A 17,292-nucleotide genomic window follows, 5' to 3' on the forward strand; every position below is an offset into this window, starting at 1 on the left:
TTTAAAATGCGTGGAACAAAATGGCTATCTCAAAATTTTAATTGGATGTGTTTGGGGAAATGCTGGGTGTGGAAGGGGTGTTAGTTGCCTTCCAATCACTTTTGACTATTAAAAAGGGCACTAGCCATCTCAATTTCCAATTGAGTGAGTACCTTTTGAAGTTTTTACGACAACTCTATCTATAAAAATCTTATATTCCCCCAGGGCATAACCTACAACCTTTGCCCTGGGGGCTCTGGGGGGTTTGTCATCTTTAAATACATAATTTCCAAAATTTTCAACTACGTTGAACAAAACGGCTACCTCTAAACTTTGATTGAATGCGTTTGGGGAAGTGGTGGGAGTATGAGGAGGGTTAATTACTCTCCACTTACTTTCGACTATTAAGAAGGGCAATTTCAATTTACAATCAAATGAACCCTTTCTGAAGTTTCTAAAACATCATTCTATATAAACCTTATATGCCCCCAGAGCATAACTTACAACCCTTGCACTGAGGGCTCTGATGATGCTATCATCCTAAAAGACCTAATTTCCAGAATTTTTGATTACGTTCAACAAAAATGGATATCTCAAATTTTGATGTGATGTGTTTGGGAAAATGATTGACGTGAGAGGAGGGTTAGTTGCCCTTCAATCACTTTTGACTATTTAAAAGCGCGCTAGCCCTTTCAATTTCCAATCGAATGAGCCCTTTTTGAAGTTTCTACAACATCATTTTCTATAAAAACCTTATATACTTCCAGGGCATAACTTACAACCCTTGCCCTGAGGGACGTTGGGGGGGAGGGATGTGATCCTAAAAGACCTAACGTCAAGAACTTTCAATTGCGGTGAACAAAATGGCCATATTAGTGTTCTGACTGGATGTGTTTGGGGAAAAAGTTGACGTGAGAAGGAGATTTTTTGCCCTTAATCCGCTTTCGACTATCGAAAAGGCCAGTGGCCTTTTGAATTTGAAATTGAGTGAGCCCTTTGTCAAATTTCTACGACAAAGATTTCAATAAGAGCTTATATGCCCCCAGGGCATAACTTTTAACCTTTGCCCTGAAAACTGTGGGGGAAGTGTCCTGCTCAACAGTATCATTTCCTGAGCTTTAAAATGCGTGGAAAAAAATGGCTCTCTCAAAATTTTAATTGGATGTGTTTGGGGAAACGGTGGGTGTGGAAGGGGTTTTAGTTGCCTTCCAATCACTTTCGACTATTAAAAAGGGCACTAGCCCTCTCAATTTCCAATTGAATGAGTACCTTTTGAAGTTTTTACGACAACTCTATCTATAAAAATCTTATATACCCCAGGGCATAACTTACAACCTTTGCCATGGGGGCTCTGGGGGGTTTGTCATCTTTAAATACATAATTTCCAAAACTTTCAACTACGTTGAACAAAACGGCTATCTCTAAACTTTGATTGAATGCGTTTGGGGAAGTGGTGGGCGTGTGAGAGGGGTTAAATACTCTCCACTTACTTTCGACTATTAAGAAGGGCAATTTCAATTTACAATCAAATGAACGCTTTCTGAAATTTCTAAAACAACATTCTATATAAACCTTATATGCCCCCAGAGCATATCTTACAACCCTTGCACTGAGGGCTCTGATGATGTTATCATCCTAAAAGACCTAATTTCCAGAATTTTCGATTACGTTCAACAAAATGGATATCTAGAATTTTGATTGGATGTGTTTTGGGAAATGGTGGGCGTGAAAGGAGGGTTGGTTGCCCTTCAATTACTTTTGAATATTTAAAAGGGCACTAGCCCTTTCAATTTCCAATCGAATGAACCCTTTTTGAAGTTTCTTCAATATCGCTTTCTATAAAAACCTTATATGCCCCCAGGGCATAACTACCAACCCTTGCCCTGAGGGACGTTGGGGGGGAGGGATGTGATCCTGTAAGACCTAATTTCCAAAACTTTCAACTACGTTGAATAAATTGGCTATCTAAAAATTTTGATTGGATGTGTTTGGGGAAAAGGTGGACGTAAAAGGGGGGTTAGTTGCCCTAAAATCACTTTCGAATATTCAAAAGGGCACTAGCCCTTTGAATTTCCAATCGAATGAGCCCTTTTTCAAGTTTCTACGTAAAAAGATTTCAATAAGAGCTTATATGCCCCCAGGGCATAACTTTTAACCTTTGCCCTGAAGACTGTGGGGGAAGAGTCCTGCACAAAGGTATAATTTCCCGAACTTTAAAATGTGTGGAACAAAATGACTATCTCAATATTTTGATTGGATGTGTTTGAGGAAATGGTGGGCGTGGAAGGAGTGTTACTGGTCTTCCAATCACTTTCGACTATTAAAAAGGGCACTAGCCATTTCAATTTCCAATCAAATGAGCCCTTTTTGAAGTTTCTACGACAACTCGTTCTATAAAAACCTTATTTGCCCCCAGGGCATAACTTAAAACCCTTGCCCTGAGGGCTGTGGGGGGGGGTGTCATCTTCAAAGACCTAATTTCCAAAACTTTCAACTACGTTGAACAAAATGGCTATCTTAAAATTTTGATTGGGTGTTTTTGGGTAAAAGGTGGGCGTGAGAGGGGGATTAGCTGCTCTCCAATCACTTTTGACTAATAAAAAGGGCATTAGCCCTTTGAATTTCCAATCGAATGAATCTTTTTTGAAGTTTTTACGACAACGCTTTCTATAGAAACCTTATATACCCCCAGGACATAACTTACAGCCCTTGCCCTGAGGGCTGTGGGGAAGTGTCCTCCTAAATGCATAATTTCTATCTGGAAATCAACTACGCTGAACAAAATGGCTATTTAAAATTTTTATTGGATTTGTTTTGGGAAAAGGTGGGCGTGAGAGGGGAGTTCGTTGCCCGGGGGTTAGTTACAACCCCTTCCATAGCAAATTGAAAGGGAAGTAGCCCTTTCAATTTCTAATCGAATGAGCCCTTTTTGAAGTTTCTATGACAACGTGTTCTATAAAAACCACATATGCCCCCAGGGAATAACTTCCAAACCTTTCCCTGAGTTCTCTGGGGGAGTTGTCATCCTCAAAGACCTAATTTCCAGAATTTTCAACTACGTTGAACAAAATGGTTATCTTAAATTTTGATAGGATGAGTTTGGGGGAAAGGTGGGCGTGAGAAGGGGGTTAGTTTCTTTCCAATCCCTTTCGACTATTAAAAGGGCACTAGCCCTTTGAATTTCCAATCGAAGGAGCCTTTTTTGAAGTTTCTACGACAACACTTTCTGGAAAAACCTTATATGCCCCCAGAGCATAACTTACAACCCTTGCACTGAGGGCTCTGATGAAGTTATCATCCTAAAAGACCTAATTTCCAGAATTTTCGATTACGTTCAACAAAATGTATATCTCAAATCTTGATTGGATGTGTTTTGGGAAATAGTTGGCGTGAGAGGAGGGTTAGTTGCCCTTCAATCACTTTCGACTATTTAAAAGGGCGTAAGCCCTTTCAATTCCCAATCGAATGACCCCTTTTTGAAGTTTCTACAACATCATTTTCTACAAAAACCTTATATACCCCCAACGCATAGCTTCCAATCCTTGCCCCGATGGATGTGGGGGGGGGAGGGATGTGATCCTGAAACACCTGATTTCTAGAATATTTCACCGCGTTGAACAAATTGACTTTCTAAAGATGCTGAGTGGAGATCTTTGGAGAGAAGGTATGCACGAGAGGGGGGTTAATTTGCCAAAAATAACTTTCGAATATTAACCGGAGAAATCGCCCTTTGCATTTCCGGTTGAGAAGATCTTTTTTCAAGTTCATACGACAAAGATTTCAATAAGAGCTTATATGCCCCCAGGGCATAACTTTTAACCTTTGCCCTGAAGACTGTGGGGGAAGAGTCCTGCACAAAGGTATAATTTCCCGAACTTTAAAATGTGTGGAACAAAATTACTATCTCAAAATTTTGATTGAATGTGTTTGAGGAAATGGTGGGCGTGGAAGGGGTGTTAGATGTCTTCCAATCACTCTCGACTATTAAAAAGGGTACTAGCCATTTCAATTCCCAATCAAATGAGCCCTTTTTGAAGTTTCTACGACAACGCGTTCTATATATAGCCCTTTGAATTTCCAATCGAATGAATCTTTTTTGAAGTTTTTACGACAACGCTTTCTATAAAAACCTAATATACCCCCAGGGCATAACTTACAGCCCTTGCCCTGAGGGCTGTAGGGAAGTGTCCTCCTAAATACATAATTTCTATCTGGAAATCAACTACGCTGAACAAAATGGCTATTTAAAATTTTTATTGGATTTGTTTTGGGAAAAGGTGGGCGTGAGAGGGGAGTTCGTTGCCCGGGGGTTAGTTACAACCCCTTCCATAGCAAATTAAAAGGGAAGTAGCCCTTTCAATTTCTAATCGAATGAGCCCTTTTTGAAGTTTCTATGACAACGTATTCTATAAAAACCACATATGCCCCCAGGGAATAACTTCCAAACCTTTCCCTGAGTTCTCTGGGGGAGTTGTCATCCTCAAAGACCTAATTTCCAGAACTTTCAACTACGTTGAACAAAATGGTTATCTTAAATTTTGATAGGATGAGTTTGGGGGAAAGGTGGGCGTGAGAAGGGGGTTAGTTTCTTTCCAATCAATTTTGACTATTAAAAAGGGCACTAGCCCTTTGAATTTCCAGTCGAATGAGCCTTTTTTGAAGTTTCTACGACAACACTTTCTGTAAAAACCTTATATGCCCCCAGGGCATAACTTACAACCCTTGCCATTAGGGCTCTGGGGGACTGTCCTCCTCAGAAACATAATTTCTATCTGGAAATCAACTACGTTAAACAAAATCTCAAAATTTTGATTGGATGTGGTTGGGAAAATGGTGTGCGTGAGAGGGGCGTTAATTGCTCTCCAATAACTTTCAACTATTCAAAAAGGGGCTAGGCCTTTCAATTTTCCAATCAAATGAGCCCTTTTGAAGTTTCTACGACAATGCTTTCAATAAAAACCTTATATGCCCCCCGGGCATAACTTATAACCCTTACTCTGAGGGATTTGGGGTGTGTTATCATCAAAGACCTAATTTCCAGAACTTTCTGCTACGTTGAACAAAAAAGCTATCTGAAAATTTTGATTGGATGTGTTTGGGAGAATGGTGGGTGTGAGATGGGGTTAATTAATCTCCACTCACTTTCGACTATTTCGACTTTCAATTTACAATCAAATGAGCTCTTTTTGAAATTTCAAAACAACATTCTATATAAACCTTATATGCCCCCAGAGCATAACTTACAACCCTTGCACTGAGGGCTCTGATGAAGTTATCATCCTAAAAGACCTAATTTCCAGAATTTTCGATTACGTTCAACAAAATGAATATCTCAAATCTTGATTGGATGTGTTTTGGGAAACGGTGGGCGTAAGAGGAGGGTTAGTTGCCCTTCAATTACTTTCGAATATTTAAAAGGGCACTAGCCCTTTCAATTCCCAATTGAATGAGCCCTTTTTGAAGTTTCTACAACATCGCTTTCTATAAAAACCTTATATGCCCCCAGGGCATAACTTACAACCCTTGCCCTGAGGGACGTGGGGGGGGGGGAGGGATGTCATCCTTAAAGACCTAATTTAGAAAACTTTCAATTACGTTGAATAAATTGGCTATCTAAAAATTTTGATTGGATGTGTTTGGGGAAAAGACAGACGTGATAGGGGGGTTAGTGGCCCTCATATCACTTTCGACGATCAAATAAGGCTCTATCGCTTTGAATTTTCAATCAAATGAGCCCTTTTTGAAGTTTCTATGACAAGGCTTTCTATAAAACTTGTATGCCCCCAGGGCATAACTTATAATCCTTGCCCTGAAGACTGTGGGGGAAGTGTCCTGCTCAAAAGTATCATTTCCTGAACTTTAAAATGTGTGGAACAAAATGCTATTTCAAAATTTTAATTGGATGTGTTTGGGGAAATGGTGGGTGTGGAAGGGGCGTTAGTTGCCCTCCAATCACTTTTAACTATTAAAACGGGCACTAGCCATCTTAATTCCAATTGAATGAGTACCTTTTGAAGTTTTTACGACAACTCTATCTATAAGAATCTTATATGCCCCCAGGGCATAACTTACAACCTTTGCCCTGGGGGCTCTGTGGGGTTTGTCATCATTAAATACATAATTTCCAGAACTTTCAACTACGTTGAACAAAACGGCAATCTCTAAACTTTGATTGAATGCGTTTGGGGAAGTGGTGGGCGTATGAGGGAGGTTAATTACTCTCCACTTACTTTCGACTATTAAGAAGGACAATTTCAATTTACAATCAAATGAACCCTTTCTGAAATTTCTAAAACAACATTCTATATAAACCTTATATGGTCCAGAGCATAACTTACAACCCTAGCACTGAGGGCTCTGATGATGTTATCATCCTAAAAGACCTAATTTCCAGAATTTTTGATTACGTTCAACAAAAATGGATATCTCAAATTTTGATTTGATGTGTTTTGGGAAATGGTGGGCGTGAGAGGGGGGCTAGTTGCCCTTCAATCACTTTCGACTTTTAAAAGGGCACTAGCATCTTCAATTTCCAATTGAATGAGCCCTTTTTGAAGTTTCTACAACATCGCTTTCTATAAAAACCTTATATACCCCCAGGGCATAACTTACAACCCTTGCTCTGAGGGACGTGGGGGGGGATGTGATCCTAAAAGACCTAATTTCCAAAACTTTCAACTACGTCGAGTAAATTGGCTATCTAAAAATTTTGATTGGATGTGTTTGGGGAAAAGGTGGGCCTAAGAGGGGGGTTAATTGCCCTCAAATCACTTTCGACTATTAAAAATGGCACTAGCCCTTTGAATTTCCAATCGAATGAGCCCTTCTTCAAGTTTCTACAACTAAGATTGCAATAAAAACTTATATGCCCCCAGGGCATAACTTATAACCCTTGCCCTGAAGACTGTGGGGGAAGTGTCCTGCTCAATAGTATAATTTCCTGAACTTTAAAATGCGTGGAATAGAATGGCTATCTCAAAATTTTAATTGGATGTGTTTTGGGAAATGGTGGGTGTGGAAGGGGTGTTAGTTACCTTCCAATCACTTTCGACTATTAAAAAGGGCACTAGCCCTCTCAATTTCCAATTGAATGAGTACCTTTTGAAGTTTTTACGACAACTCTATCTATAAAAATCTTATATACCCCAGGGCATAACTTACAACCTTTGCCATGGGGGCTCTGGGGGTTTGTCATCTTTAAATACATAATTTCCAAAACTTTCAACTACGTTGAACAAAACGGCTATCTCTAAACTTTGATTGAATGCGTTTGGGGAAGTGGTGGGCGTGTGAGGGGGGTTAAATACTCTCCACTTACTTTCGACTATTAAGAAGGGCAGTTTCAATTTACAATCAAATGAACCCTTTCTGAAATTTCTAAAACAACATTCTATATAAACCTTATATGCCCCCAGAGCATAACTTACAACCCTTGCACTGAGGGCTCTGATGATGTTATCATCCTAAAAGACCTAATTTCCAGAAATTTTGATTACGTTCAACAAAAATGGATATCTCAAATTTTGATTTGATGTGTTTTGGGAAATGGTGGGCGTGAGAGGAGGGTTAGTTGCCCTTCAATTACTTTCGAATATTTAAAAGGGCGCTAGCCCTTTCAATTTCCAATTGAATGAGCCCTTCTTGAAGTTTCTACAACATCATTTTCTATAAAAACCTTATATGCCCCCAGGGCATAACTTACAACCCTTCCCCTGAGGGACGTGGGGGGGGGGGGATGTGATCCTGTAAGACCTAATTTCCTAAACTTTCAACTACGTTGAATAGATTGGCTATCTAAAACGCTATATATTAAAAACCTTATGCTCTGAATGTGTTTGGGGAAAAGGTGGGCGTGAGAGGGGGGTTAGTTGCCCTCAAATCACTTTCGAATATTAAAAAGGGCACTAGCCCTTTGAATTTCCAATCAAATGAGCCCTTCTTCAAGTTTCTACGTAAAAAGATTTCAATAAGAGCTTATATGCCCCCAGGGCATAACTTTTAACCTTTGCCCTGAAGACTGTGGGGGAAGTGTCCTGCACAAAGGTATAATTTCCTGAACTTTAAAATGTGTGGAACAAAATGATTATCTCAAAATTTTGATTGGATGTGCTTGGGGAAATGGTGGATGTGGAGGGGGTGTTAGTTGTCTTCCAATCACTCTCGACTATTAAAAAGGGCACTATCCATTTCAATTTCCAATCAAATGAGCCCTTTTTGAAGTTTCTGAGAAAACGCGTTCTATAAAAACCTTATATGCCCCCAGGGCATAACTTAAAACCCTTGCCCTGAGGGTTTGTGGGGGGGGGGTTGTCATCTTCAAAGACCTAATTTCCAAAACTTTCAATTATGTTGAACAAAATGGCTATCTTAAAATTTTGATTGGATGTTTTTGGGTAAAAGGTGGGCGTGAGAGGGGGGTTAGTTGCTCTCCAATCACTTTTGACTAATAAAAAGGGCATTAGCCCTTTGAATTTCCAATCGAATGAATCTTTTTTGAAGTTTTCACGACAACGCTTTCTATTAAAACCTTATATACCCCCAGGGCATAACTTACAGCCCTTGCCCTGAGGACTGTGGGGAAGTGTCCTCCTAAAAGCATAATTTCTATCTGGAAATCAACTACGCTGAACAAAATGGCTATCTAAAATTTTGATTGGATTTGTTTGGGGAAAAGGTGGGCGCGAGAGGGGGGTTCGTTGCCCGGGGGTTAGTTACAACCCCTTCCATAGCAAATTGAAATGGAAGTAGCCCTTTCAATTTCTAATCGAATGAGCCCTTTTTGAAGTTTCTATGACAACGTATTCTATAAAAACCTCATATGCCCCCAGGGAATAACTTCCAAACCTTTCCCTGAGTTCTCTGGGGGGCGGGGTTGTCATCCTCAAAGACCTAATTTCCAGAACTTTCAGCTACGTTGAACAAAATGGTTATCTTAAATTTTGATAGGATGAGTTTGGGGGAAAGGTGGGCGTGAGAAGGGGTTTAGTTTCTCTCCAATCACTTTCAACTATTAAAAGGGGCACTAGCCCTTTGAATTTCAAATCGAATGAGCCTTTTTTGAAGTTTCTACGACAACACTTTCTGTAAAAACCTTATATACCCCCAGGGAATAACTTACAACCCTTGCCATTAGGGCTCTGGGGGACTGTCCTCCTCAGAAACATAATTTCTATCTGGAAATCTACTACGCTGAACAAAATGGCTATCTAAAATTTATATTGGATGTGTTTGGGGAAATGATGGGCATGGGAGGGGGGTTAGTTGCCCTTCAATTACTTTCGAATATTTAAAAGGGCACTGGACCTTTCAATTTCCAATTGAATGAGCCTTTTATGAAGTCTCTACAACATAACTTTCTATTAAAACCTTATATACCCCCAGGGGCATAACTTACAACCCTGGCCCTAAGGGATGGGGGAGGGGTTGTGATCCTGTAAGACATAATTTCCAGAACTTTCAACTGCGTTGAAAAAATTGGCTATCTAAAACGCTATATATTAAAAACCTTATGCTCTGATTGTGTTTGTGGAAAAGGTGGGCGTTAGAGGGGGCTTAGTTGCCCTCAAATCACTTTCGAATATTAAAAAGGGCACTAGCCCTTTGAATTTCCAATCGAATGAGCCCTTTTCAAGTTTCTACGTAAAAAGATTTCAATACGAGCTTATATGCTCCCAGGGCATAACTTTTAACCCTTGCCCTGAAGACTGTGGGGGAAGTGTCCTGCACAAAGGTATAATTTCCTGAACTTTAAAATGTGTGGAACAAAATGATTATCTCAAAATTTTGATTGGATATGTTTGGGGAAATGGTGGGCGTGGAAGGGGTGTTAGTTGTCTTCCAATCACTATCGACTATTAAAAAGGGCACTAGCCATTTCAATTTCCAAACAAATGAGCCCTTTTTGAAGTTTGTACGAAAACGCGTTCTATAAAAACCTTATATGCCCCCAGGGCATAACTTAAAACCCTTGCCCTGAGGGCTTTTTTTCGGGGGGGGGGGTTGTCATCGTCAAAGACCTAATTTCCAAAACTTTCAACTACGTTGAACAAAATGGTTATCTAAAAACTTTGATTGGATGTGTTTGGGTAAAAGGGGGGCGTGAGAGGGGGGTTAGTTGCTCTCCAATCACTTTCGACTATTAAAAAGGGCAGTAGCCCTTTGAATATCCAATCGAATGAATCTTTTTTGAAGCTTTTACGACAACACTTTCTATAAAAACCTTATATACCCCCAGGGCATAGCTTACAGCCCTTGCCCTGAGGGCTGTGGGGAAGTGTCCTCCTAAAAGCATAATTTCTATCTGGAAATCAACTACGCTGAACAAAATGGCTATCTAAAATTTTGATTGGGTTTGTTTGGGGAAAAGGTGGGCGTGAGAGGGGGGTTCGTTGCCCGGGGGTTAGTTCCAACCCCTTCCATAGCAAATTGAAAGGGAAGTAGCCCTTTCAATTTCTAATCGAATGAGCCCTTTTTGAAGTTTCTATGACAACGTGTTCTATAAAAACCTCATATGCCCCCAGGGAATAACTTCCAAACCTTTCCCTGAGTTCTCTGGGGGGGGGGGGGGTTGTCATCCTCAAAGACCTAATTTCCAGAACTTTCAACTACGTTGAACAAAATGGCTATCTTAAATTTTGATAGGATGAGTTTGGGGGAAAGGTGGGCGTGAGAAGGGGTTTAGTTTCTCTCCAATCACTTTCAACTATTAAAAGGGGCACTAGCCCTATCAATTTCAAATCGAATGAGCCCTTTGGAAGCTTCTACAACAATGTTTTGTGTAAAAACCTTATATACCCCCAGGGAATAACTTACAACCCTTGCCATTAGGGCTCTGGGGGACTGTCCTCCTCAAAAACATAATTTCTATCTGGAAATCTACTACGCTGAACAAAATGGCTATCTAAAAATTATGATTGGATGTGTTTGGGGAAAAGGTGGGCGTGAGAGGGGGGTTAGTTGCCCTTAAATCACTTTCTACTATTGAATTTGCAATCGAATGTGCTCTTTTTCAAGTTTCTACGACAAAGATTGCAATAAAAACTTATATGCCCCCAGGTTATAACTTATAACCCTTGCCCTGAATGTTTGGGGGGAGTGTCCTGCTCAAAGCTGTAATTTCCTGAACGTTAAACTACGTGGAACAAAATGGCTATATCAAATTTTTGATTGGATGTGTCTGGGGAAAGGGTGGGCGTTGGAGGGGTGTTAGTTGCGTTCCAAATACGTTTGACTATTAAAAAGGGCACTGGCTATTTCAATTTCCAATCGAATGAGTCTCTTTTGAAGTTTCTTTGACATCGCAACGCTTTCCATAAATACCTTATATGCCCCCAGGGCATAACTTACAACCCTTGCCCTGAGGGCAGTGAGGGAGTCTCTTCATCAAAAACATAATTTCTATCTGGAAATCAACTACGATGAACAAAGTGGCTATCTCAAAATTTTGATTGGATGTGTTTCAGGAAATAATGGGTGTGGAAGGGGTGTTAGTTGCCTTCCAATCACTTTCGTTTATTAAAAAGGGCACAAGCCACTCCAATTTCCAATTGAATGAGCCCTTTTCGAAGTTTGTACGACAACTTCTTCAACACGAAGTGCCCTGGTCTCAAGGGAAAAGTAGTACATAATATATTGTGCCAACATTGTTCTTATATGCCCCCAGGGTATAACTTAAAACACTTACCCTGAGGGTTGTGGGGGAGTGACCTTCTCAAAAACATATGTTCTATCTGGAAATCAACTACAATGAACAAAATGGCTATCTCAAAATTTTGATTGGATGTGTTTCCTGAAAAGGTGGGCGTGGAAGAGGTGTTAGTTGCCTTCCAATCACTTTCGAGTATTAAAAAGGGCACTAGACACTCCAATTTCCAATCAAATGAGCCCTTCTTCAAGTTTCTACGACAACTCGTTCGATACGAAGTGCCTTGGTCTAAAGGAAAAAAGAAAAAAAAAATACTTTGTGTCAACATCGTTCTTTAGTTAATCAGCGCGATTGCGCTGCCTATGATTAAGAGAAGAATATCTTAAGTCTTTTTGTTTTTTTCTCTGTAAGAATCCAAATTTTGGCTTACTGCTTTGCAAAAATTTTCATAAAATAGTTGCACTATCATGCTTTGGATTGGTGGGTACAGGGAAAAATATTCAAATGTATAGGTTGAAAATCTGAGTTTTTTTGGGTTTCAACATGGCTGACACAATTCTAATCGCCATTATGTTGCAACCTTGAGTATAGACCAGGAGTTTCCAAACATTTTTTCTGGAGGGCTGCATTAACTTTCAAACAGCAGCTGGGGGCTGACTACACACTAGAGGTCCAACTGAGAAAAATCAAAAACTATTTTTTGATTATATACTTCATATTGTATTGTACTAATAGTATTAATATCTTTATAATGCATTTGATATTAATTATCAATACATTGACACATTGCACATGAACAACTATATAAATAGGAACGGTGAATTTGTTTTCTGGATGCCAAAATAGTAGATATTTCTGGTTTTAGATTTGATGTCCCAAACATCAAAAGTCACCTGAGATTATCATCAGACAAGTTAGTTATCAAATTGTTCTTCACGTATTTCATCTTCGGAAATGGCTGTTCGCAGAAGAATGCTGTTCCAAAGATTGAAAAGTACCGTGATGCAAAAGCTTTGACATTAGGAAAGTCTTCCTAGGGCAAAAACTAGTACACAATTAAAAGTTCTGTTTTTGAACTTGTTCCTTAGGACGTCATTTGCTTGCAACTCAATGACCTCCAGCTGTAGTTCATCATAGCAACTAGCCACATCTGCTTCAAATGGATTTGGAAATAGCCTCACATCTTTTGCCTTTGAATCCAAGTCATAAAACCACTCCTGAAACAAGATTTGGAGTTCTTTGGTGATCTCGAGTGCAAATGACGTGGGGAACTCAGCTGTTACTTCAGCCATGAAGAGCTTGCACTGCTGAAAGTGCGTCAAGCTCTTGACCGGTGCTTGTTCCAAAAAATAAGGCAACTTTAGATTTGTGTCTTAGGTGAGTTAATAGATCAAAACTAGATTATTTTTCGCCTTGTAGTTTTAGGTTCAGAAATTTTAAATGACCAGTAACGTCTGCAGAAAAGGCCAATTTCTATACATACACTTCATCGGACAGTAGTGGCTGTGGCTCGTCTTTACTTTCTAGGAAGTCATGTATTTCCTTTCTTAATCCAAATACTCTAATCAGAACTTTTTCACAACTTAACCATCATATTGCTGTGTAGCAAGGTAAATCTTACGACTCTGTGTCTTAATATTTCAACATGTCTCTGAACTGTCCATGATTGACCTCTTGTGACCTTTTTAAATTCCCCATCTTCACCACGATGTTCAGTTTACTACTAATGTTCATAAATTTAGCAAACAAAGCTTGCTGGTAAATAATACAGTCCAGGAACATCGATTGTGGAATGTGTTTCTCATTGCACATCTGCTTTGCTTGTCAAACCAAGCCTTTCTTTATGCCACTCATGTTCTCCATCAACACTCAAACAACTGAAGTTAGTCCAGTCCAAGTTATAATCATCAATTTTTTTCCAATTTATTGACTATATCCCGTCCAGTAGCTGTGCAATACAAGCTATGTGTAAAGCTAACTCTGTGTAAAGCTGCATTAGATGGCGCTATATCATTTCATTGACTTTGAAAAGTCAATGAAATGGTATAACTCCATCTTTTTTGGCGATTAAAAGGTCTCCAGGGGCTGGATGAGAGGGCCTCGCGAGCCGTACCTGACCCGCAGACCGTAGTGAGAAGACCCCTGCTGTAAGCCACGTTTAAGATATTGCTGTCTAAGATAAGACTAAGATAAGCATGTCTAAGATAAGACTTTTGAAAACCTGTATGCACATATTGTTTTGAATTAGTTTTACACCCCCCTTAGCTTTCCCTAAAGTTTTCACCTTAATATTCTTAGCCTTAGTAGTCGGAGTTGAAGCAGCAGTTGTGGCAGCAGTACTGGTGCAGAGGTGGTTTTAGGGGAGGAAGAGAGGGTGTAAAATTTCAAACAAATAATCTAACGGTTATAATAATTCTGTCATTTGAAGTTTTATCAATAAAGTAGAAAGTGCAGTTAATAAATGAAAATAATTAATAAATTATCAATTAATTAGCATAAGAACAATAAATAAAAAATTAAATAATATTAACTGAAAAATTAAATTAAAATAATTAATAATAATTGAATAGTTTAAACAATAAACAAAAAATAATTAAATTATTAATTAAATTATTAAATTATTAATTAATTAGTTAATGCACATAGTGTGTTTTGATCTGATTAAACGTTCAGTGATCTTTGAATCCTTCTCCTTAATACCTTAGGCTTTTTGGACATCAAGGGTCAAACATGGCACTTTTTCCCCATAAGAACACTGTACGTAAACAATAGGCGAATTGCATAGCTTACATCCCTTACTCCAAGAGCTTTGGTGGGGGGCTCATCCCCAGAGGCATAGTTGTTGGACCTTGTCAACTATGCAAAACAAAATGGCTATCTTAAAATTTGTATCTTAAATGTTTGAGGGAATAAGGTAGATGGGGGGGCTGCTTGCCATTCAATCACTTTTGAGTCTTGTAAAGTAAACTAGAATATTCAATTTTCAATCAATTGAGCCCTCGTCGAAGCTTCTGTGACAACTCTTTCCATGCAGAGTGGAAGTGCTTTAGCGCTACCTATGGTTTAGGTCCCAGATACAGAGGAAGTAATGCTACATATGGGGGGGGGGGCAGAGATACACAATCACAAACTATATGTATTTAAGTTGCAAAACATCTGCGGCTTTTATTCAATATTCAACAGAATTTCTTTGAATTAAGATCACTAGTCTCATGTTCTGGTAACGCTCATTTTCCGCATTTTAATCTTCTTAGTATTTTGGTTTAGATGTGATTAACGTTTATGCGTAACTTTATTTTATATTAATAATCTAGCTGATCAGCGTTGGAACCTTCGGTCCTGTTTATTTTAACGATAAATGTCTTCTTTTTCTCTTTTTTTTTGGTTCTGTAATTATCCCCTTTCCCCTTTGTGGTAATCTCTAATTTTCTCTTAATAATACTAACGCCATTTTCTTTTCTCTTTAATTGCGTAGGCAGTTAAAGTCACGACTCACGAGTTGTAACTGCGCAATTACAGGGTGAGTCACCCTGGTTAAAATGTATTTTTGGATAGCAATTCTGGTCAAAATTGACGGGGAGGGAAAAGGGTAAAATGTTTGATTCATTTAAGTTGGTGCTGTAACCGGTGAGGGTTTGGATTGGCTGGAAATTAGGCTGGCGGATGGAATCCACCCGCAGCACATAGGCGGCTTAGCGCTCTACGGGCAAGAAGTTTGGTAATTATTTTCAGTTCTTTGTCAAGGTTCAGAGTGACTACAGTAAGTGTTCTTTTCTTTATACCTTTGATTTTTTTGATCAGATTAGATAGAGTCTGGAGCCTACAGAGTGGCTGAGATTATATTAGCTTGGTATAGGAAGAGAATCCTATACTCAGCAAGAGATCTTTCCTCGAGGGAAAGAAAGGAGATTGAGAAATTTAATCTTTGTGGTGCCTGGGGCCAAATAGCGTTGCACTTTTATACCAAGGGAAAGTACCCTTGTCAAAGAGCCCTGTCTTGCTTGATTGTCAAATTGACAAACTGGCAAATGTAAATTTAGAATAATAAACGTAATGTACTGATTTTTGTGTTCCTTTAATCTGTTGATAGAAATGTTTTAAAGCTTTTTTTATCGAAGCATTTTTATATGATTGCGTATGTGCGTGAAGATCTCAATTATATGCATTTTTAGCACTTTGGTGCTATTTAACATCTTAACGAAACAATGACCGATATAAAGTAAAACCGTAATATCTGGTATATATTTGTGGAACTACTAATCTTATTTCACACTTTCAGGTAAGAAATACCGAACGTTTGATGTTGACGATTTCGTCTTGAGTTTAAGGCGGTTCATCCACCGTCGCAATGATTCAGTATTAGATCCTTTGCATCGATGTCAAATTGATGAATCGCCTATTCTGATGGAAACGTATCTTGGGCTATCTTCGTTAGTTCACAATTTCGGAGAGCTTGGATACTTCAAGATTCGCGGAAAATTTAGCTTTTGAAAGCATGATATTAAGCTTTGAACTATGGACTCCATGAAGATTGCATAGGAAAAGTGAAACTAAAGCGAGAAAGAGACTTGTCATAGGGATTTTGATGCTACAAGAATCATTAAATGTGTTTTTATTTCAGATGATTTACCTCTAGTTCAGATATCTAAATCAGATAGCTAGGATTTTTGAAACTTAGTGGAATATTTAACTTTTGAGAATAATTTTGAGCATCTAACTGTGGTCTATGTCTCGCTTATGCATAAATCTAAAGTAAACGTACGAATTTATCTTATAGCATGGGAATGATCCTGGAAATGGTTTCAAAATTAGTACATATTTCCTAATAGTTCTCTACGGTTAATATATAAAAACGTGTAAATTACAGTTAAATATAAGTACAATTATCGTTACCACTGCTGTTTGTCTCTTCCTAGGATACTGTGTGAATAAGTGTGCTTAAGTATTTTTGTCTGAAATAACAAATTTGGTTTTTAAGGCCGGACGGTAAGATTACCGAAAATTTAGCTATGCAGAAGAGATCTTACTGTACAAAAATGGGCGATTATATTCTGATGAATACGTATTCTTTAAAACATAGTCAAAACATAGTGTTAAAAGGCAATAGATAAATAAAATGCTTGTAACGGCTAACTGGAAGTATTTTTGTATTCTAAAAAGTTGTAATATATTCAAGTCGGGTTGCCAATTTGTGGCAGCAGATTTTGAAAAATGCTTTTTTGAGGGATTCTTATTGAAAAGGCTTTTTTTGGTGTTTTAATTAAAAAACCAAAAAAAAGAAGCAAATTTGCTGCCTTCTTAGAGTTTAAAAATCACCTTTTGTCAATTTCATTCCCTTATGTTTTTAGGAATTGGTTGCACTGGCTGCATGTCACTGCTTTAAATTAAAAAGCAGATGAGGGGTTGAACCACCTCATATAAGGGATTTGTTAAAACGATGATATACGGTATATGTTAGATTTAAGGTTTAATGTCCCTCTTTTGCGTATTTAGTTTGTTTCATGTCCGATGTAACAAAAAGTATTGACACAACACAAGACTTATACGAATTTTATTGCCAAGTCACTGATCCATTTAAATCAGGCATTTAAAAAATGCATATAGATAGGAAAAAAAAATATCCTGGTAACAAACTGTTAATAAATAGCGACACTTGCTGGTAGTAATCT

At 38.6% G+C, this 17,292-nt stretch overlaps 1 protein-coding gene across 2 annotated transcripts in view; it reads left to right on the forward strand.

Moving 5' to 3' along the window:
• Positions 1-16,509, forward strand: part of LOC148956608 (tumor protein p63-regulated gene 1-like protein) — a 42,850-nt gene extending 26,341 nt beyond the window's left edge. For both annotated transcript variants that reach the window (XM_089095914.1, XM_089095918.1), the window contains one exon: positions 15,903-16,509. In XM_089095914.1, the coding sequence (XP_088952040.1) occupies positions 15,903-16,114 (212 nt within the window). In that variant the 3' untranslated portion in view covers positions 16,115-16,509. The remainder of the gene's footprint in view (positions 1-15,902) is intronic.
• The last annotated feature ends 783 nt before the right edge of the window (positions 16,510-17,292 follow it).

This window comes from Artemia sp. Qi Xiang Cuo, chromosome 1, assembly GCF_049724085.1.
Source record: "Artemia sp. Qi Xiang Cuo chromosome 1, ASM4972408v1, whole genome shotgun sequence".
NCBI classification, from domain to species: Eukaryota; Metazoa; Arthropoda; class Branchiopoda; order Anostraca; family Artemiidae; genus Artemia; species Artemia sp. Qi Xiang Cuo.